Source organism: Phoenix dactylifera, chromosome 17, assembly GCF_051530095.1.
Source record: "Phoenix dactylifera cultivar Ajwa chromosome 17, Ajwa_hap1_PhDact_Kaust_v1.1, whole genome shotgun sequence".
Lineage (NCBI taxonomy): Eukaryota > Viridiplantae > Streptophyta > Magnoliopsida > Arecales > Arecaceae > Phoenix > Phoenix dactylifera.
The window spans coordinates 18,028,185-18,050,955 of record NC_143206.1 but is presented as its reverse complement, the minus strand read 5'-3'; the positions used below and the strand labels follow the sequence as shown (position 1 = coordinate 18,050,955).

The 22,771-nt window shown below is 38.4% G+C and overlaps 1 protein-coding gene and 1 long non-coding RNA gene across 5 annotated transcripts; one reads left to right on the top strand and one right to left on the bottom strand.

Moving 5' to 3' along the window:
- Positions 1 to 5,956: 5,956 nt before the first annotated feature.
- Positions 5,957 to 6,806, top strand: LOC148699680 (uncharacterized). Its single transcript, XR_015974466.2, has 2 exons — positions 5,957 to 6,095; positions 6,705 to 6,806. It is a non-coding gene; the product is annotated as an uncharacterized LOC148699680 (long non-coding RNA).
- Positions 6,807 to 9,422: 2,616 nt separating this feature from the next.
- On the bottom strand, positions 9,423 to 20,047 carry LOC103706630 (kinesin-like protein KIN-5A). 4 transcript variants are annotated; one of them, XR_015974465.2, is made up of 23 exons: positions 19,841 to 20,047; positions 19,228 to 19,437; positions 19,013 to 19,142; positions 18,736 to 18,894; positions 18,179 to 18,652; positions 17,879 to 17,976; positions 17,646 to 17,802; positions 17,484 to 17,553; positions 16,299 to 16,375; positions 16,115 to 16,168; positions 15,949 to 16,029; positions 15,750 to 15,861; positions 15,177 to 15,263; positions 14,860 to 15,035; positions 14,547 to 14,708; positions 14,350 to 14,457; positions 14,093 to 14,251; positions 13,912 to 13,995; positions 10,784 to 11,003; positions 10,563 to 10,664; positions 10,338 to 10,447; positions 10,055 to 10,206; positions 9,423 to 9,916 (listed from the first exon to the last, which is right to left on the bottom strand). XR_015974465.2 is itself a non-coding variant. In XM_039133055.3 (23 exons), the coding sequence occupies exons 2-23, from the start codon at positions 19,395 to 19,397 to the stop codon at positions 9,686 to 9,688; spliced, it is 3,159 nt and encodes a 1,052-aa protein (XP_038988983.3). In that variant the 5' UTR covers positions 19,398 to 19,437; positions 19,549 to 20,047; the 3' UTR covers positions 9,423 to 9,685. The 4 variants fall into 4 exon arrangements, 3 of the variants coding, with proteins under 3 accessions (XP_038988983.3, XP_088569821.2, XP_088569820.2); XM_039133055.3 differs by having other exon boundaries at positions 10,784 to 10,989; positions 19,549 to 20,047; XM_088713695.2 differs by having other exon boundaries at positions 10,784 to 10,989; positions 19,815 to 20,047.
- Between the last annotated feature and the right edge of the window lie 2,724 nt (positions 20,048 to 22,771).

The window sequence follows — 22,771 nt, the reverse complement described above, 5'->3', positions numbered from 1 at the left end:
TCTACTTAAACCTATATTGAAAAGCAAGAATATATGTCAGAGCAGATTTCCTTGATTTTGTTTTTGACTTTTTTTTATAATCCATAGAATATGACAATAACTGCTTAAATTCTGATTTCTTCCAGATTTTAAGTCTACTTTCCAATAAAGTTCATTATAGAAAGATGATATCATTTGATGGGTTGGGAGGGAGGATATCATTTGATGAGTTGGGAGACTCTGCTGGGACAGCAAGGGTTATGAAAGTCCTAGTTTTAGTGGTTATAAATTAGACAAAAACGTTACACAAGTGTTGTCAAAATGTTCAAGTAGAGGCTAATCTGGACCTGTGTAAGATGGTCTAAGTGATCAAAATGTTTGCAATTTGTACATTAGAGTTTTCTCTTTTTTATGGATGTTATCCTGTGAAATCAAAATAAGGTATCGAGATAATAAAATGTATGCGTTTGTTTGCTTAGGCTAATAGCACTATTCAAAATCTGCTTCTATTACCCTTGCAGAATTGTTGTGGACTTGTAAGTCTAACAAAGGAGAATTCCGATATAATTGGACTTTGTGCTTCATTTTCTCTATTTACCTTTTTGTTTAGGAAAGGAAGGTAGGTACTAACCTGTCTGAACTTCTGACTTTGTTTCCTTCACATCTCTATGAACAAAGCGAACTTCCTACATGGATTCCTCGTATTGTTGCTTTCTCCAAATGTAGCAAGCGAGATTATATTGTGGTTTGTCAACAGCGATCATGCTTTCGTTCCGTCCTTTTGTAATTTCATATACCAGGGCTGGTAGCATAATTAACTCGCGTATACCGATCTTCATCAATTGTCTGACACATATTAAATGAAATAATGACCTCAAAAATGTCCATTACAATAAATGGTAGTTCTCTTGGTGTCATTCAACTGATTAACCTTTAGAATCTGAACTGGGGGATTTGGAAATGGATGAGGTGGTATTCAACTCAAGGATTTTTCTTCCCCTCCCCCCTAGGGGTACCCAATCTAGTTTTGTGATAGGAGTATGAGAATTAAGATTCAATCTACCATAAATGGTGAAGTGGATAGACCTTGTGGTGTTAATTTTTACATAAATCTTCATGTGAGAAGCTTCTTTCATCTTTGTCTTTGGCCATGAGGTTGATTTAGGATTAGCAACTGCAAATCCAGGTAGTTCTTCAACCTCAATTACATAAAGCACTTTATATTCAAATATTCCTTTGTTTTTGAGTAATGTGCTCATCGAAGCTTCCAACACTTGTGCCTGGCAATTTCATATGGCATCCAATAACTTTTGAATTTATGCTTGTATGTTTCTTCCCTTACTTCTGCTTGTATTTTCTCCTCTTTGCTCTCCTCTTTTCAATGTTTTCTTTATCTTCACTAGCAATTTATATCATGCTGATTGTGCTGACAATGTTAACTTGATCAGCTTCAACTCCCTACTGGTATTCTTATGTGCTAGCATATGTATTTTATTAAGATAGTGATCTGTTAATGGAAGTTCCCATTAGTGATGGTATTTTCTGCAATCTAGCAGGTAATCCTGAATTGTGGATATGAACTTTGGATGGAAAATTGCCACGAGATTTAATTCTTTCTTATTGTGCTACCTTTTTGTTGGAAATAGTTGAGACATTGTGGTTAAAAATGTGGAAATGTCATAGAATGGAATGTTGTTTGATACTTACTGACTTCGAAAAATAATATCATACAATATTTTTATAACTATAGAGAGTATGTAGGTCTCTAGCTGATATAGCCAATCAAAGCCAAGATATGTGGTTGGCAAGTGACATAACTTCTTGTTTGATGATGAGAAAGGAAAAATTGGGTTAATGTATGACCATCTGTATGCAGAATATGATTCTATGAAACAGGAAACCATCACGAACATGTTGTTGTTTTGCCTTGTGATTAAGGGGACTCACCCTCATACTTATCTACAAATCATTGTTAATACTCCCATATCTGTTGGAGTGATACAGGAGATGGTGTTCAAGTTGGTCCCGTTTACAAGCTGATGGAAAATACAGCAGGGAGTAATTTTGATTGGTGGATGCTATCATTGGAGACATGGAGAGCTTGCTAATTATAAGTCCATCATTCCCTTTGCTTTTGTGTCACCTTAAATTTATCTTCAATAAATATGAGATAAGAAGTCTGGAAAGGGGAGACCATAATTAGAACAGATATTACAAGAATATACAGAAGGGTGCCTGGATAATATCCTTTTAACACTGCATGAACTCTCCATGAGTTTCTGTTAACTATATCTTTTATGGTGTCCATAGCCCTCTTTTAACTAGCATTAGGTGCCTCTTGGTAAAATTTAATCATAGCCAACATGCTTCCTTGCATCCATATATCATCATCTTAACATATGAGTATATGGTCCTTGGAAGTTAAGAATGCTTTATCATTCACCTCTTAACATATGTGAACCCTATGTTAAATTTTTGGCTAAGACAACTTTGGAGAGAGAAGGCCTCTCATGTAACTGAGGAGGGTAGTTTCAAGAATGAGTGACCTACCACTGCTTCCAAAATAGGAAGCAGCCTTTAAAGTCCCAGACTTGGAAAGTATCTAATAGGAAGAGGAAAGATTATACAGTTTGGAGAGAGAAGGCCTCTCATGTAACTAAGGAGGGTAGTTTCAAGCAGGGTCAGAGGAACCGATACCGGGCACTGTACCGGTTCTCCAGTAGAACGAGTTGGTATGGGCCGTCCCAGGCCCGTACCAAGAAAGAGCACCTGCCGGAGATGGAGGAGAAAAGAAAGAGAGAGCGAGCGAGGTAGGGAGGGAAAAGGAGCAACGGCGGACGTCGGTGGAGGGCCGCGGGGGGCAACGGAGGCCATGGCAGCTGAGGCCGCAGTTTCAAAACAGGAGAATTGGCTGCGGCTAAAAAATTTGAAGATTTTTAAGTGAAGGCATTTTTTTTAAAAATCTCAAATTTTTTTAATTTTCGGATTTTAAGTGAAGTCAGTAAGCAATTTGCCGACTTCACTTAAAAATTTTCAAATCTTTTAGCTGCGGCCGGTTTTTCTATTTCGAAAGAAATAGAGGACTTGGCCGCGGCCTCCGCTGGCATCCGCTGCCGTTCTCTTCTCCTTCTCTAACACTGGCAGCGTGCTGGTTTTAAAGCCGAAACCGTACCGGTGAGCCACTGGTATGGATCGGAATCGGCGGAACCGTCCGGTTCGGGACCGTTCCGCAATCCATGGTTTCAAGAATAAGTGACCTACCTCTGCTTCCAAAATTTGAGCTCGTGCAATGGTGCAACCTTCAAAGTCCCAAACTTGGAAAGTATCTAATAGAAAAAGGGAAGTATATACAGTTTGACATATGGGACTAAATTCCAAGGCAAAAAATAATTAGTTAAAGAGTTAAATGGACACAATATTTGTGTCTGTATACTACAATAGGAAATTAGACTTTCAAATTTTGAAATCCTTTATCGAGATTTATTTTTCAATTCTCCTAAAATTCACTTGAGCCCCCCACCCCTCACACACATGCAAAAAAAAAAAATCTTATAGTTTCTTTCTCTTCATTTCATCGACATTCAAAATTAGAAGAAAACAGAATATAGGGTGCCCAAATATAAATGTTTAATCAAGATTCTGTTAATAAAATTATATCTCATCAGGCCATAATATGGGCACCTTGTCTCTGTTCTATTCAAATTAGGATTCTGGCCACTTATTGTACATTTCTTCTTTTATGGTCTGTTGTACTGCCCTGTACCGTCCTGTACAGGGTGTATCATACCGTACCGGAGGAAAATTGGTACAAAACATACTTTCAAGTCGGTACAAGCTCCATACTGCCCGTACCGAGGCATACCACCCTATACTGAGGTGTACTAACCTGTACTGAGATGTATCGAGGTGCGTACCGGTCCGTACCTAGGCGTACTGAGATAAAAATTGAGAAAAATGGTTAGAAAGTTATTTTGGTATAGAGGTGTACTATACTATACTATAACGAACCGATAAGGTATCGATGCAATACCCGGTACCGAGATTGCGGACCTTGCCTTCTATATGCATTCTTTTTTTTTTTTAATTTAAGAAAGTAGGGGCGAAAGTGGATCGGATAATATCCGTCGGGATCTATTTTTGTATCCGAAACTATCAGGATATGGATCGAAATTTGAGCATCCGATTAATATCCGGTCCGTATCCATATTCGTCAAAGAAAAATGGATATGGATATGGATAGACAACTATCCGGTCCGTATCCGAATATCCGATTTCATTTGTAACCATTTTTAATTTTATGTAGCACTCATGAACTTTTAAGAAAAATAAATAACCACATTAATATGCTATTAACTTGATTTATCATCCACTTAGTAATATCTTTGATTCTGTGATCATAAAGTTTAATTATTTGATTTATATCCATACTTTCGGTATCCAATTTGTATCCATATCTGTTTAAAACAAATATGGACATAAATTTTTTCATCCGCTAACATTCATATCCGTATCTATATTCGTCAAACAAAACAAATATGGATATGAATATACTAGTATCCGATTCTTATCCGATCTGATTTCAGCCCTAGAAGAAAAAGATGTGGAAAAGTAAGTCAATAAAAAAACAAAAGCGTAATGATTAATTCCAAATACACGATTGCTTGATGGGATAACATCGAGCCATCTTGTCTCCTTTCTGTTTTATTTTTTTTATTTTCTCATTTTTGTTTTTATGTATTTTTCTCAGTGTATTTAATATCATTTTTGTTTTTATATTATTTTATTTTTATGCTTATATTCAATTATCTTTATGCTTTTGGTTTTCTATATTCAGTGTTTTGCTTTGAAATCCTCTCCTTTGACATGCATTGCATATGCCAGCTTCCCAGCATTCATTAACAGAATGAGTTATGTAATGAATCCGTGCATGCACCTTGGTTATAAACTAAGAGCTCAGAAATGCTGTCATGTGGAATTATTGGTTGAAACCTGGTTGTAACAACACTATTGACTGTTCTCATGCAGGGCTGGATTCTGAATCAGACAATGGAGAACAGACCTGCAGTAAAGGTTTTTGAACTTGGGATTGGTAGTTTCAGTTGAGATTAGTTGTGTACAGAGGAGGATGACTAAGATAGCTAGATATTTCCATACGATTTTTAACCTGCGAAATTTGGAGATTGTTGTGGAAAGTTTTCTAAGGGGTTGTTGGATAAATTTCTAATAATTCGATTTACTTAGAAATCATATACCCTGGTAAAAGTTCTTTAATTTGTGCATGATCTCAGGCCATTATTCCTCAGCTTAGTTGTCCGATGCAACTGTAACTCATTTTACTGTAACATGCCCAGCATATGTTAGTTCAGGGGATGTAGCTAAGCTAAGAGCAGTATGTATGTCCATATTCATGTGCCGCATTATGTTGAATAGTATGTTATGATTATGGTACCCCATGGTTACTAAAACTTTACAGCTCAGAGTCTGACATATAAGGAGACAAAAGCTCATTGGTTATGGTTGCATAATCAAGTACAGTTGCTGGCTCTAATAACTTTTGATAGATCCAGGTTGCTTTATGCGCTTCAGCAAATATTATGCTCGGAAGAGGAACTGACAAGAGAGCTTTGTCTATAGGAAAGTAATAACATGGTCATAAAGTCAAATAAATTTCTCACCACCTTTTTCACTACCAAGTCTCACAAGTTGCCTCATGGAAAACTGGTTCTAACACACACACAAAAAAAAAAAAGAAGAAAAATCTAGTTTAATTTAGAAAAGTGTCATTGTCATTCTTTAGTATCGCGTTGACCTCCTTCAGGAAATGATAAAGATTGCTTTTCTCATTCTTTTAATTCATTTTCTCATGTTACTGAGATAATGCACTCAGCTCCTTCTTTCCTCACTGCTCGTAGGTAGAGTTTATCCTGTTTATGCTTCTCTACATATTTCCACGCGACTTTTAACAGTGTGGATCATCAGTTATTTTTCACAGGGTGAGAATGCCATCAAGTGTACTTTGCACTACTGGCTTGCTTCAAGTTTCAAGTGTGGGTTTAATATGCTCACAAAATATAAATTTTCGCTATTTGGCCCATTGCAAGACATGGAGATTCAAGGTGTGGCTCTCTACATGTATATTCCTTTACGACACTGTAACATACATACTGCAATTGTTGAGGCCTGGAGGTTTTCTACATGTCTCAACAAATGCTTCATGCTTCAAAAAAAATATTTATCCCATCAGAAAACACCTACATTCTTTCAACTTGAAGAGGAATGCTATAGACTTCAATGCTGCGAAAGGTTGTGAACTTTGTCAAGCCATCGCGACACCCAAAACGGCTCAATGAAAAATGATAAGCATCTTCAGATTTTTCCCCTCTTCTTATATGTTTGTCAAAGTTCCCACTTTTAAATGGTATATGATGAAGCAGTATTACGTTCCATGGTTTATATGTTCGAAATTAATTGAGCGTTTACTGCCTGCTGAGTTGCCTCACAATGACCGTTGATTGGTGTTAGCTATTAAAGATTATAAATGCTTCTGTTATATTGTTCCTTATTATTTTCTCTTTATTAATTTTTCTTGCAAGGAAAAAGGGTGCATGTGAACTAAAAAAGAGGCAATTTGTTTCTTGGATTTGTCATACTTGTCAGACAGACTGCTGGAAAGACCATAGCTTTGATTCTCTTCAACATTATCTATTTTTTTTTTGGTACTGCAGGATCAGCAGGTTTTTGGATTTCTTTTATGCATCCTCTTCTTCATATAACTGAAAAAACCATCATATGCAGAGGGACATTAAGCTGATTGCTAATGCTTTGCTCCATCTGGAAAAAAAGATCCTGTGTTAGAGTAAGGTCTTGACAATAGCTTAATTAGAGAAGGGGCCTAAAGTCGATCACCATTCCTGTTTCCAAAACTTGTGGTTCCTGAGGGTCATACAACAGTTGCTGCCAAAATGGGGATCGTTGGACTACTATTTCCAGGATAGCAGCTGTTATACAAGTTTCTGGGTTCATCAGGATGGTGTTTATGGGAGCATGCTTCGAAAGATAGCTGCTGTCAGTGTATGGAAACATTCTTTTCGATCACCTGCTGGAAAGATGGATCTTGGATAACGGTGGGAAGGTGGAACATGAATGTTGGAGCTGTGCCTTTTTTTTTTTTTTGGAGAAAAAGGGAAGGGCACCGCATATGTTTCCCCAGGAAAGAGCACAAGGGGCAAAAACTAGTGCCTATGGAATTAGCATTGACAAGTATCTGTAAGGGAGATGGGAAGCTGGAGAACCATGCGCAGGAGTCAGTGAAGCATAGCCCCCGGAGGGCAAGGAGGTTGGCGTAAACGTGGGAGGCAGTGAAAGAGGAGGAAGCCTTAGCAGTGGCCTTGATCTGACCTAAATTGGGGTGCTGTGAATCTGAGACCCATCGATCCATGCAAATATCATGGACAAATCTCCCTCCAACCAAATCCTCGGAGCCTTTAGTTGTTGAGCAGCCATTTTCAGTCAGTGCCCAAGCAGCTGTTAACTCTGCCAATGGAACTGAGTTGGTGTATATATGCAGGTGATCTGCTGCCATCAACTTTCCTTAATGATTCCGGTTGACAAATGAAGCACCGGCATCTTAGTCGGCCCCTGGGCGAAATTAATACTTTACACAGCATAGTTGTGGGGTGACCGAACAACAGAAATGGTCGAGGTTGCAGCGGCGGACTCATACAAAGGAGTAACAATCACCCCAGATGCCGGATTCAGAAGGGTGGGTTTGGCTGTGGGCATCACGGAATTCAAGAGGCCAGATCATTGCATGGTGAAAGAGGGGGTTAGCATCTTGCCTAAAATTCTCGTCGTTCTTGTTCCTCCACGACCACCTTGATAAATATTCAAGTTCCGATTGGAGGTGAACCATTTGTTTGCTGCTAGCCGTACTTTACCAAAAATCTGTAGCACGTGTCCAGCATTGTATATCATTGAATTTGCCTGATTGCCAGGCTAATTGCCATACCTCCTGAAAGTTGGGACGGAAGAAGAAGTGATCGATACTTTCATCAGCCAATCCACACCAGGGGCATTTGCCGTCGTTTGTACCAACCGCTAGATATATGCAAGCATTCCTAAGTAAGGTTTAGGAGGGTTAGATTTACGCAATCTTACCTATGAATAACTATTTTCATGTTTCTAACCTGTGATTTTCAGATTACTATGGAGCAATTTTATTATTTTAGAAAAGTTCCCCTTATAAAGATTGAGGATGAGGAGTATCGGTCTGACCTAATTAGCAGCAGTAGTCATATCTGACCTTCTTAATGATGAATTGATTTCTCCTTTGGGCTTAAATAATGGCCTATGTCATCAACAAAAACTAGGGCTCATTTGGTTCGCGGGAAAAGAAGGGGGAAAAGTGTGATCAACGGGAAAATAATGAAATGCCTCTTGTTTGGTTGAAGTTTTCAAAGGAGAGAGATGGAAAAGTTGTATTTCTATGGGAATATGATTTCCACATTTTATGGAAAAGTCTTTTCCATGAGAAACATGGAAAAGTTACCTTTTCATGAGGTGGGAAACACTCCATTTTTATTTTTTTACAAAAAGACCCTTCGGCATTAAAGGAGCATTAAAGGCCTAATTTTTATTAAGGGTATAATAGAAATTATACATAACTTTTCCAGAAAAGTGGATGGTCAACCAAATATAAGCACTTTGGAAATCTGCCACTTTCCATGGTCAATCAAACATGCCAAAAGTACTTTTCTAGGCATTCTCTTCCTAGGAATCTACTTCCCAAGAATCATATTCTTAGGAGGGAGGAAAAATATTTCCCATGAACCAAACGAGCCCTAGGAGTGATCGAATACCCTCTACATTTTGGATTATGGCCCACCAAGTTAACTCCGATGTTAGTGCCCCCGTCCACATTTCAGCCTTATTAAAGCCCCGACGGAAAGATCAAATCATCATTAAGAGTACCGTTTGAGAGACTGCCTAACAGCAGCGTTTTTTGATAGGGAGCCGTCCGCCAATTGTCATTTATTTTATTTTATTTTATTTATTTTTTGAGTGGACCATCCACCAATTGTTGCAAATGATACAGCTTGAGTTACATCCACCACAACCCGTTACCATTGGCCTAGCCGAGGCGGACTCCAGTGATCGCTGATGGTTGCTGCTCGCGCTCCCCCATATTCTGCTGCTTGTTCCGGTTTACGCTGCTCCTGCTGGGAATATTTGGTGCTCAACCCTCTCTACAAATACAGTCACCATCATAATCAAGAGTGGCAGATGGCCAAATTGCAACACTCCCAGAACTCTACCTCGAAGCTTCGCCCAGTTGGAGCGGTGCTAATTTTACATCGGAACGCACGTGTGATCTGTGACATCGATGCTACTACATGACTCACCAATCTGATTATCAAAATGCAGATGGCACTCTCATCTTTCGCTTACGGTTCCAAGACACTTTATGCATATCGGATGAATTAAAAAAAAAAAAAAACTCAAACTGTTACAGGTATATAAATCATGCAATAGATCTTCTTTCCCGATCTTTGCAAGCCAATTCAGTCCGGGAGAACAAATCCCTCAACAAATAGGATATATGAATGAAATAAAAATGCTTACATACCTAACGACTAGAAAATTTATAATTCTGTACATGGCTTTAGCATCGGGCAGTATTATTACATCGAGTGGGACTAGCATGCCCCTAATTTATTGCGGTGAGAGGAACTCTTGCATCTCTAAAGGTCTGTGCTTGAGACTCATATGCCCCGGAATGAGTTTTTAATTCTCCATCTGCCTGCTTGGAAGTAGACCTTGCCTCCCAGAATGACTTCAGAAGCTCTTCAAAAGCTGGAGTTCTTAGCTCCTCAATGGATGCAATGCTAGGCAGGTTAATTGACCGTCTCCTCGGTGTTGAACAAGATGCTTCATCCACCTAGTCAAATATGACAAATAGTGAGCAATGAACATCAAGGTGGAACTAAAATATCGCACTTCACAAAGGCAAATGGACTAGCTCAGCCAAAAGAAAAAAAGAAAAAAAGAAAGAAGAGGTAGATGGAAGTAAGCTCACCGTATATTCTTCTTCCAGGCACTTCCCTGCATTCTCTGTTATCTCTACCGTCCTATGGTAGTGTCTACTTCTCAATTCCCTAAGCTCCCCAGAGCAAGGAACGAGCAATGAATCAATGTTTGCACATGCATCGTGGTCGAGTTTTAATGAACCTGAAATTTGAATATTCTCATGAATTATTCATCCAAAACATAAGTAACTTCTTTGCATTAAATAGTTCATAAATATTTCATCAAATAAAAGAAAACACCCCCATAAATTAAAAAAAAACATTAAAGCTTACAGCCGATGGAGGAAAGTAGAGCCTTATTTGCAACATCAACATCTTCAAGAGTAGTTGAGGCAGCAGAGGACAACCTGGCACGTAAAAGCTGATTGGCTTCCAATCCGCTCCTATATGACAGATCAAGGAATGCACTTACTTAGATATTGATGAATAACATTCTGTTACTTGAATTTATGACTAGTTTTGTCCTGATAAGTTCGCATCATTGGCAACTCGGATTACCTGACAAGTGAATCTATTGATGCTACATTTCCTTTTCCAAGGCTCAGCAGGGAATTTTGAGCATTTTTCCACTGTTGGGAACCCAGTTTTGCTTTATTCATGCTGCACATTTGATAGGTACATGGTCAGAAATAAGAATATGATAAGGCTTTCCAAAGTCGTGCAAAAATATTGGTTAATGGTTTATCAAGCAGCGATGGCAGTTGTACAGTCAACCTTACCATTGTTGAAAACCTTGGTGCAAGCAACTTCTACCACTTTCAACTGCAGCAGTATCCACAAGATAGTGCTTTTCAGTTTCTTCCATGTAAACTTTCCATTGTTCTTTAACTGAAAGGGTGAAATCATGAGCAGTTGACATTTCCTTCTGCAGACTACTGGTTCTATCAGCAGCACTTGCCCGAAGATTATCAACTGCTGTTTGAACCTAAACAAGTACATCTGTCAAACTTTAGATGATGATGTCTTTCTTGGAGTTTCGGCAAAAAGTTTGCTGCTGTGGAAATTAAATTTGGCGGTCTAGCTTCTAGATACTATTCGGTGCTCTCGAAAGGAAATCATGAGAAATTAGTGACAACATCTAAAAGCGATGTAAGAAATGCAATTGTTTTGAAACAGAAACAAAGGAAAGGAGGAAAAATGTGCACCTACACAGTTGAGTTGCCAAAATCAAATAGTCCATTCAGGAATAGAAATTCATTTCATACAATTGAACCTTTTCAAACTGTTTCTTTTTAAGAACCAAAAAAACTAGTGCCAAAATAACAGATGCCAAGAAGAACAAAAGGCCTTAGACACGTAATGGATCTTGAAGCACTATTTCTGCATCTCCCTGACCAAACCCTCCTACATTGGGATTGCTTGTTAATGGTTGATCAAGTTTGATGGATTCACCCTCTGAAATCTTTACCCAACTCAAGAATGACACCAAGATATTTTATTGCATTATAACAAACATGAAGGAAAAATGCCACAAATAAAAACCTCAATATTGCAGCTCATTTTCAAAGATGCAAAAGAATCTCATCAACAGTTGATAAAACAAAATAAATGTGGATACCACTTTTGGTTAAGGTTGAAGCTACAAAAAAAATGCTATTATGTTTTTAAATAAAGCATGTCTTCCGTTAAAGGTGATGTTTAAGCAGGTAAACATAAAGGTCACTCCAATTAGAGAGCAGGTATCAACCAGAAAATGGAGACAACAACAAACAGGAGAATTTCATATAAAGATTATTTGGGTTTGTTTGGAAAAATTATCCAGCAGGCTTCAAGGGAAAATCACTTAATGAGGATCCAAGGATCCCATAAAAATATTCGTAACTCTCCCTCAAGTGAAGGAAATAATCTCAACAAAAATCATAAATGAGCGCACGAAGCAAATTTCAGTGCTGTGTAAGAACATCTTTAAACAGTTGAAATATGATGAGAATGAAGTAGTTAATGGTAGGTTGCCGTTATCCCTTGTCATGTATGTTCCAAGGGAAGGAATACCAAGTCAGGTTCTTTTGGTAATACCAAGAAGGGTTGATCCACATAATCTTAACTTGGTTCAGCTTCCCCTCTTTTTTTTAGTATTACAAAGTCAGGTTCTTCTACAACCAATATCAAAAAGAGTATACTTGCATGCGGCAACATGCAGGTGCTTGTGTGTCCATATATCTAGAATTTTTAGGATCATGTCATCAACTTTCTTGTCTTCTATACTGCCATTCATGTTGTTCTAATTCCTTCGGGCTGATAACATGCAATACTTTTGCAATTTCCACAATTTAAAGAAATGCTGATAAGATGCTATTACCTGTATACATATTTTTTCAGGTTGACGCAATAAAAATGAGAATCCCACTAAGTTTTGTTATAATATTCTCAAATGAAAAAAGTTTGAGGTTCAATGTGAACAATGAACAGCACATTACTAATTTTCTGCAATATGCAAAGTCATCTTTTCGTGTTTTCTATGTTTTAGTGAAGCACTCACCTTTTGAATATGCACATGTATTATGCCATAATGTTTTGTTGACTCCACTTCTATTATACACATCTATTATGGGGAATAGGACCAATGTTTTTAAAACCAGACCGGACAGTGTACTAGCAAGCTGTCCGGTTCCTGAGTTGATCAGTCGGACTGGTCTAACCATTGATGATCCATGGAATAGAAAACTCAATTCTTATTCTCACTGCTGGCGCATTGCACCATACCCCTTCCCTTATCGGTTAAGTCTCCACCGCCATCCCCTCTAGAACCCCAAATCTTTTCAACCAAATAATCGTTTAGAATCAGATGATAAGTCCAGAGACCCACCCTGGGTTTGGATCACCGCCCTTGGAGAAGATGGAAAGATTTGTCCGCTCCGACGCTCCCCTTTGACTATTGCAGCGCCATGTTCTCTTCCCTCTCAACCGCCATTCATGACAGCAATCCCCTCTTCTCTCCCCCTCCCTCCCCTCTCTCCCCCTCCTCCTCCTTCCTTGATTCCCCCTCTTACACCGATGTCATCTTCAGCCCCCTCAACAACCACAATGATACTGCCCCCGACCGCCCTTCTCACCATCTCGACTCATCTTCCTCCAGATGCAACTGCATTGATGCCTCCGAATACGCCACGTCGTCTCCGACTCCCGAAAGGAGTAGGATGTTGTCAACTCCGTCATCCCCAAGGGTGGCACTATGTGACTTACCTTATCACCTCATTACTCGTGCTGGTGGTGTGGTGTTCCACATCCAACGGCGGTTCTGTGATGTGGTGACCCTTGCCGATCATGGTGGAACATGGGGAGGGTCTATAGGTAGACCAGCTTGACCGACACTTGCCCCTGGAGGAAGATAATGAGGCTGCCAAGGAAGGCACCACGGTGGCTATACACCACACCCTTCATGTCAGACGTGTAGTTGAGAGTGATCACATCCCTCTCGTTCTCGAGCCAACTTCGGCTGGAGAAAAAAAAGTCCTACCCAACCGGACTAGACCAATTTCAAATCTTAAAAAAAATTGAGTTAGAAAAATGTCAAACTGGACCGGACCAGTTGGTCTGACCAGTTTGTCCAGTTCTCCCCAATTTGATTGAAGTTTTGACCACTCCTAAAATATATTTTGAATTGGACTAGATAGACGACCAGTTCCTGATCAAATTGGTTGAACCAGCCAGTCTAGTCCAGTTTTAAAAACATTGAATAGGACTTATCATCACATGGTTGGGATCATTCCGGAAGAAATAAACTAGTGGAAACAGTAGATTGATGGACCATTTTAAAGTGGGTTGACAACTTTGCAAGATATATAATCAAGCGATAGAAGAAAACTAAGAATCATGTTTTTGGTATTCAGATGAAAGGAGTGCATACCAGCCTTTTCTTCCTAGCACTTGAACTTGCTAGCATTTCTGCCACCTTTTCTAGTAGTTGCTTCTCTTCATTAGCAGAACATTCCTGGAGGTACAACATGAATTAGATAGAGAAGATGATATGCAAGACACTTTAGTAGTTGTAACCAACATAAGAATTGAACATGAAGCCAAAGAATGACCTCAAACTTTTTCTCAAGCTCATGAAGCTGTTGATCCTGTACAGTTTGTGTTTCTTCCAGAATCCTGCTCAATTTTGATGCATGAACATCTAGGGTGTGAAAAAAATTACAAGAGATAATTGAAATAGAACGTGTAGTTTCCACAGCTCTGAGATGTCCCTGTTGGTGGTCAAAAATAAAAATATTTAATTAGAAGGATATAATTTCAAGCACAGAGCGCAACATGTAGAATATTACAGGCCCAGATAGATAACAACCTCACGCTGCTGCTGTGCAAATGCAGCTAATTTATCCTCCTGTGTGGAAAGACTACTTTGAAGTTCATTAAGCAGCTGATCTGCCTCCAAAGCAATTCCCTTAAAACACTGTATAAAAGGAAAAAAAATTACCAAAAACTTACAGGAGGCTATATTGGGATAAAAAAAGTCACTTAGAAAGTAAAAATACAACTTACATCCTCAAGAGCAGAAGAGTGCATCAGTACTTGTGAGTTCAATTTTCCAAAGGTTGATTGAGAATTCTTGTCAAGTTCGCCTGCTAAATCATCTAATGCTCCAATTCGAGATCCATACATGAGTTTTAATTTTTCAACCCGAGTTCTAAGTTCTTCAGTGGCCTACGGATTTAAAAAATGGAAAAAAAAGAGGCGCGTCTGAATATTGCTTTCATTCATATGCTTGCATCAAATTTTTTTGAGCCCAGGTGTAAACAACGCCAATTTTAAAGAACGGGTAAGCTGTAACAGATTTTATCAAGCATGTATTTACCTCAGCCTTTGTGGAGACAAATGATTGCATATCTTCTTCCATTTCTTTTAGTTGGTTCTCTTGTTGCATTACAGAAGTTGAGATGGTTTTATGCAAGATATCAAGCTGCCGAGTCAATTGAGACTGGAATTTCTGCACAAGAATTCTGTTTGCATCCTCTATCTTATCTTTACGTTCTGTAAGCCAATTGTACAGATGTCAAAGTTAGCAATAGAACTTTCAACTTTTATTTGTTATTATGCAATTAAAGCAGTCAGGACAAATAGAACTCCTGAAAAAGTCGTTTTTTTTTTTTTAAGAAGAAGAAAGGCACCAACCAATTTTAGAAAACAAGCCAGAAATATCTGCAGCTGCATTCTCTAGCTCTGATCGAAGCTCATATACGTGCTCAACAAGTGCTTTCTCTGTATGAAGGGAAGGCAGTCAAATGCATCGCTTACTAAGTGCTTCCACTGGAAAAATAAGAGATGCTTCCAATGCAACATGGTTTCCAACTAGGTAAGACATGCATTGACATGTTGTGGAAATATGGCTAAATTTAGAAGAATGCAACTCATTGAGGAACTCACATAAGACTCATCAAATAAACACCCACAACCACATGGTTCATCAGAAAGAGAAATATGCCTATAAATAGCAAGTATGATAAGCCTAGGGACGACACTGTGTGACATGCAATACAGAGAGTTGAGAGTGTGTATGGATTGTTATTAGAATAGAGAGCAAAAGTATTAAGTCATATAAGCTCTCAGTTGGCATTGAAGATGCATAGACATTCTTACTTTTTTTTTTCCCCAAAAAAAGTGGCAGGATCCTCCTTTAGTTAAAAAGTGCATAGAGAATGTACGTGGCTTAGGCTGCAGGAGAGAATGTCATGGAACATTCCTCACCTGATTTGAGAAGATTAGATATCAAATATTCCTTTTCTTTTATCGTGGCATTTGCCTGCCTATATCTTTCTTCCAGGTCTAGTAATGCTTGTTCAGTGTCCTCCAGCTTTTTCTGTTGTGAAAACACAAATATATACAGTTGATCTATTTCCAGGAGAGAGAGGTGTTTGTCACAAAAGTAAGTTGGAAGGTTCCATGCCTGGGTCTTCTCAAGTTTATCACTTAATTCTGCACTCAGTATTTGTTGAGAATTGTAAAGCTCCTGGAGCACAATTAATTGCTGCATCCACAGCATATAATAACTGAATCAAACAACCACCAAAATTTAGTTCTAGGGCAACACAAGGTCAAGTTAGATAAAACACCTTATCCTTCGAGTCCAACTCAAGTTCCAGACGCTCCATTTTCTCCGTCATGGCCTGAATGAAGACGTGACAATGGCTTGTCCATTTTATCAAGATAATCATTCAATAATATTCAAAAGAGAAATTGCACAGCTAAAATATAACATATTGAAATATAAGGGAGACTGAATAATCAAAGAGCAACCTTCTTCTCAGCTTCTTCATGCAGGTAGCGATCCCGTGGAATGTATATCCCATTCTTCTCTCTTGCAGCATATACCTCTGGTCCAAGAAAAGAAATCAGGCATTTCATCCATCAGTAAGACCAGTATTGTAAAATGATTAAAAAAAAAACTGTAAAAGCAACATTTTGTTGGTTTGGAACTTGAGAGTCTCAAGTGGATGATCCCCAAAAGTATTTTTCTGAAAAAAGTAGCCGCTGAACTTATGCGGCTGCATTGCCATAGGCAGTCCTTCAACTGCACTACTTAGAGCTAACTGCCTAGGTGGACTATGTGAGCTGATCGACAAATAAAGCATAAAAGCAGCTTACCTAGGCCTAGGCAGTCCAAATCAGCTGTATTTAGACTATATTTTTGGATGGCTGAGGATTCTATGCGTGTCACAGTCAGAATATATCCCCTATTGTCCTCATTGATGCTCAGATGCCTTAGTTAATACTTACAAGCTTCGCTGATTCTTGATTATTTATTTACTTTTGATTTTGTGTTGATTACTCATCATTGGCCTTTTCTTTTAACTCACTTGAATTGGTCGCTTTTTCCTTTTATGTTCACTTAATTATTGCATGTTTGTAAGAGGAAATTTGTTAATTTACTAGTGAACATTCTGCACTAAAATATGACCCAAAATTAATGGGAAAATGTTTCCATAATTCATCCCTTCCTCTTTTGATATCTATACTTCTGATTTTTTTTTTTCTATTTTTCTATTTACTAAGCAGCTATTTTTTCAACCTAAGTACTGGGGTATCTGCAGACCGCTCACATAATGCAACCAGCTCTTAATGCACTGGTACCTCTATCAAATAAACTGTGCAATCAGCAAGCTGTATTGGTATTAAACATATGGCATCAAGAGTGATCTGGAGATTAATGTACCTAACTAAGCAGCTCAGCTACCATACTACCTCATTTCCCAAGTTTTTCTTAACGAAAACCAATACCAGAATAATGTAGTTTACGAATTACTGAGGGACACTCAGCGTTTTGGCCTAGCTGGCTAAATGATATTCAGAATTTGGAATCAAATCTTTAGCTTAATAAAACATTGACAAGGAGATCAGTTGTTCACCAAGCTAAGGACATAAGAGTTTGAAATGGAGATAACTAACAGACAGTTATATACAAAAATAAATTTAGTAGCAGACCTTGTTTAAGGCGGTCAATTTCAGAGTATAAATCCTTGATCATTGCAGACTTCATCATCTTCTGATTGACCTGGAAAACAGTGAACGCATGTTGGAGCTAATCATTGTTGTCTGAGGACATAAGTTGCATATAGCACACACAAAGCCAAAATTGTAAATGACCTCAGGCTTATTCTTGATATTTTTCGCACGGTGTGCATAGTCTAAGGTGCTCAGTGTCTCTTCCAAGCAGTGGATGGAAGGTGATATGGTGGCAATAATGCAAGTCTTTGTTTTCCCTCCCAAGGAATCCCTAAGCAATCTTGTCAACTTGCTATCTCTGAAAAAAAGAGAGAGGAAAAAACAAAACCTCAGCTGACATTAAAAGGAAATCATAGTACTGCAATCAGGATTACCTGTATGGAACATGGCCAGAGTGGTCAACAAGGGCATTAATAACACGACCAAGCGTAAGCAAACTTTTATTAATCTCCCCAGCTTCCCTTGCTCTTCCCTGCAATAGCACATATCTTCATTGTCATTCCCCATATTATCATATTGGTAAAATTTCATCAAAGGAATTATGCTATCGAGCCTGAGCTCTCTATTTATATTTTCTGGGATATGCAATAAATTAGTTCAAAAGATGATACTTGATTGCATGTATGAATTAAAAAACAAAATTCCTATTTGCAGAGGATAAAAAATTTACACACCTCTCTAGCACCTGATCGTGAAATATTTTCCGACCCAGCAAGATCCACTAGATTAAGCTTTCCACATTTGATCATCTCTTCTCCCTCTGGAGTACACTCCTTGATGTGAATTGTGATAGAAAATATGGAATGAGATCGGCTGCTCTGCTTGTTAAGTAAGGTCTCTGCAGTACGCCTCTTTGCAGACCCTTTATCCAAGATTTTGTAAATTTCACCAGCAGTGTACACTATCTCCTCTTCCAGTCCTCTCACAAAAACACCCCCCTTCCCATCTTCCATGAGAGCTATAGGCTTTTTGGACTTGTCATCTGAGAATTTTGACTCATCTGGAGCCAAAAGATCTGTTATTTCCTCATTATACAATTCAAGAAATGTGACTTTCATACTGTACTCAGCACACTGCGCCTCAAGTATGTCAAAGATTCGCCGGACAGCCCTTGGAATAACTCCAGCATCACTTGGAAATTCTCCATTCTACAAAAGAAATTCTAGTTAATTCAGAAACTAGAGGAAAAATCATTGGCTTCCGCTAATCTATATTTATCCTCAAAACTTACCCTAGTCTTTCTTCCTCCTCCTTCCATTGTGTAAGTTTTACCAGTGCCTGTCTGACCATAGGCAAAAATGGTGCAGTTATAACCCTCAAGAACCTCATTTACTATGGGAGAGACAGCTTGATCAAATAAATCCTTTTGCTTGGATGTCGGGCCAAAGACCTACATAGACTTATCGAAGTTACTGACACTTCAATCTAAATTTCCATTTCAAACAAGAAGAATAAAAAAAAAAACCAAGTTGCATTGAACAAATAAATGAAAGGTAAAGATCTTAGACCTTGTCAAAGACAAAGGTTCTGTCAATCTGCTTGTTGGCAATATTCTGAACAGCAGTCACTTCTCGCCGATGCTCAATGCAAGATATCACCACAGGCGTGTTAACCCTCATCTCCTCATCACACAAAGGTCTGATGCAACCCAGATCTCAGCAAAAGAATTGAGAGATAAAGACATAAAAATATCACTTTTTTTTCTCATATCTGATCTGTTTACCTGCAGCGGAGAATGACTTGAACATTGACCCCCTTGTCCTTATCATACTTGCTGTTGGAATTCCCATTGCCATCAATGTATCGGAAATCCCTTCCAAGCTTCTCGCTCGACCTTGGCGTCTGAGAGGGAGACATCGGGATCATACCCACTTTCCTCTGCGAGCTATCCATTCCCCCAGAACTCAAAGAGCAATCAAACAGCCAAAACTACCTGCAATACCCAATAAAACAAAACAGTCAAAATTCACACTCCAATCTCCAAACAAAAAACCCCAGAATTCTTGAACCCTAGACTTCGAGACACTCAATTAAGAAACCCAACTTGGATCTAGCAATCGAAGAACAATTCAAACACCAAGATCCCCAATCACAGCTCGAATCTACCAACCAAAAAAAGACACGCAAAAGGGAGAACCATCTGAACGAGAAAAAGAGATTTTTCTTCAAGAAACAGTGATCACACGCGCGCCCACAAAAAAAAAAAAAAATCGAATCAAGAAATCAAGAACCCAGAAGAGAGATAGAAGAAGGTGAAGAGCAGTTAAAACTCAAAAGGAAGGGAGAAGAGAATGTGGAAGCGACGAAGACCGGGAGGCCAAGAAGATGAACGTAACGAAAGAATCGACGCCCGGCGATCGATGAAAGATCCAAATCCCCGTTCTTCTTGGGAGCCGGCGGTTACTTCTAGTACAAGAGGTCCTTTTGTTGGTTACTTTATAGAGTTCGTTTAATGGCGCTTTCCATTTTCATAAATAAAAAAAAATAAAAATAAAACATATTTTTGAGAGAGTGTGCGCAGGGAGAAAGGCTGGAGATACGACAGAGGGGAGGGAAGGGAGCCGCCGCTGCTTAAAAAAGTACCGTGCCGTTAGAATTGAGGGAGATGGCGTTCAAAACATTGACGGCGTTAGGGAGCCGTATCCGACCGTTGGAGCTTTTTGGAAATCCGACCGTAGCAGTGGAACAGCCGAGCCAAAATCCAAATTCTTTTCCAGCTTCGCTGTATTAATTAAGGATTAATTTCAGGAAAGAGGTTGAAAGGAAAAAGTTTAGGATAAAAGGGGTCGGTTGTGATTTGAATACTGAAAAGTGACATTATTATTTCAAGAAGGGAATTGGTCTTGTTGAATCTTAGTAGTGACACTCTATCTTTTTCTTCTTTTTTTTTTTCAAATTTCTAAGAGACATGTTGATTTAGAGGAATGAGTATCAAACACCACCTGCTTGATCCTTGTGTTATATCTCAACAGAGAAACGCTAACTGTTTTAATCTTGCAAGTGAACAAACAATATTAATGAATCATAAGGAATTCATAAAAACAGGGAATCTGCTGAGACCAACCTTTACTCCATTAGCCATTCAATTTTCTCCTTGCCTTTTGGATACTAGTTAATCAATCTACTTTTATAATGCCTCCATAATAGCAACAAACTTTCTATATTTTCAAATAATAATAATAATAATAATATAAGAGAAAACAATTTGAACCATCCACTTATTAAATATGAAAATGCTTTTGGACCTATGATGCTGCCCTTATGATAATAAATTTAGCCATGCCTCAGTAATTCTCATAAATCATAAAGAAATCAATCCCTTCTTGTCATATGACTAGCTGAACATTTTGGATGCACGGAACCAACGCCACGTAGCCACGCTCCTTATGTAAATCCATTAGCATACTTTTTAGTTTATGTACTTGTTTTATAATTTTGTCTACATTGCATCCAAATATCAATTTTGAAGATAAAGATATATCTTCGATACCTTTGTGTTCTGTCATTAAAGATGTGTGGGAGTGCATCTCCTATGCAAGACATGCTCTGAGTACGGTCTGCATTCACCTCGAAGGAGATTCAATTCGACTATGATAATTAGAGTGGATTCTAAGTCGGCATAGCAATACGGGCAGGCAGTCGTATGGCACACAAAGACTGGAAAAGGAGTGTGGTTCGTTTCGAGCCACCCCATGTCTATCAGAAGGCGACGAACAGTACAACCGACTGGATTATCATCTTTATAGCTCATCATATTGGAGGGTTCTTTTGGGAGAACTAAGCTTTTTTTTCTTTTTTTTTTTTATTTTTGACATACATATTTTGTGTGAGGCGCTGCTGTAACAAAAAAAATTAAAAAATAAAAATATATCCTATTATGTAGAAAGCGTTTTCTTATTCTTCTCCTCCCTTTGTGCACAATTAAAGGTGCCATCAGTTCTCACCAAAAAAAAATATATATTCTTGTAGATATGATTACGTCATATGTTATTAGTAGATCCTAATTTATATTTTTTGAATTGAACGTACTTAAACATATGAAAAAAGCCTACCACCAGGCACTTTATTTGTGCAAAATTAAAGGTGCCATCAGTTCTCATAAAAAAAAAAAATCTGTGGGTATGTTTAAGTCATATGCTATTAGTAGATTCTAATTAATGTTTTTTGAATTGAACACATTTAAACCTCTAAAAAGAAGCCTTCCGGCTACCACCAGACACTTTATTTGAAGAGATGAAAAACTTGGACTACTGCACAGATCCTCTCTCTATAGAAAGTAGATTAATTTTTGCACCAATAAGGAATAACAAAATTACACTTAAGGAGTATTGATGGGTAAAATTGAGTTCAAAAGAATCTTATTCTCCCAATGATAGGATTTGATAAATTCCACTTTGCAAATCTAAATTTCCACAATTCCATCCTAGTTATTTGTTCCAAGGCAACTAAAGTCCCTTTGAATGTTCGATATGGAAATGATTAACTTTATAGTATAATAGAAAGTATTCCATCCTCATCCATATCAAGTCCTAAAATTTTATAGCCAAATAAAATTTTAAACTACAGCTCACCAACATTGCTTAAGAGTTCCACTGCACAAATCATTCAGCGACCAGCACACAATCGACCAAGCATAATGAGTGTATGCATGAAGGCCATTTCATCAATAACAATTACAATCTTTAATTCAAGTTGTATTTAAATATGTTTGGGCTAGATAAAGTCGTTATATTTCCACTCATTACCATGCAAACCCCATAAACTTTGCATCATGCTTATGAAAAGATGATAAAAAAGGATGCGAGCCCAATTCCTTAATATAACTAACCAGCAAATTGGTTAGCTAGGAAGGGAGTCGATGTGGAAGAGAGCTAGATTTTTTTTTTTTTGATAAAGCAGGCGCATCATACTACACGAGTACGGATACATCCAATAAAATCTGAAAACAAAACATCACGGAGAGTCCTAAACAGTTTCCCTTCATGAGTTTAAAGAGTACCGTCCGAATGGCTAGCCACGTAAGCAGCCATCCAATCCGTGACCCCGTTGGCCTGCTTGAATACATGTCGAGCCTGGGCATCAAATTACCCTATGCTACAAACATGCCCAGTGTTACTTGGGAGACAAACACCTGAGTTTAAGTCCCTTGGCCTCCATCCCCATCAATTATGACATTACATGGGAAGATAACACCCCCCATCCAGTGATTATGCGAGCATTTGTCACCAGATGGGAAGGTAGAAGCTTATGGATGACCAAAGTTTGCA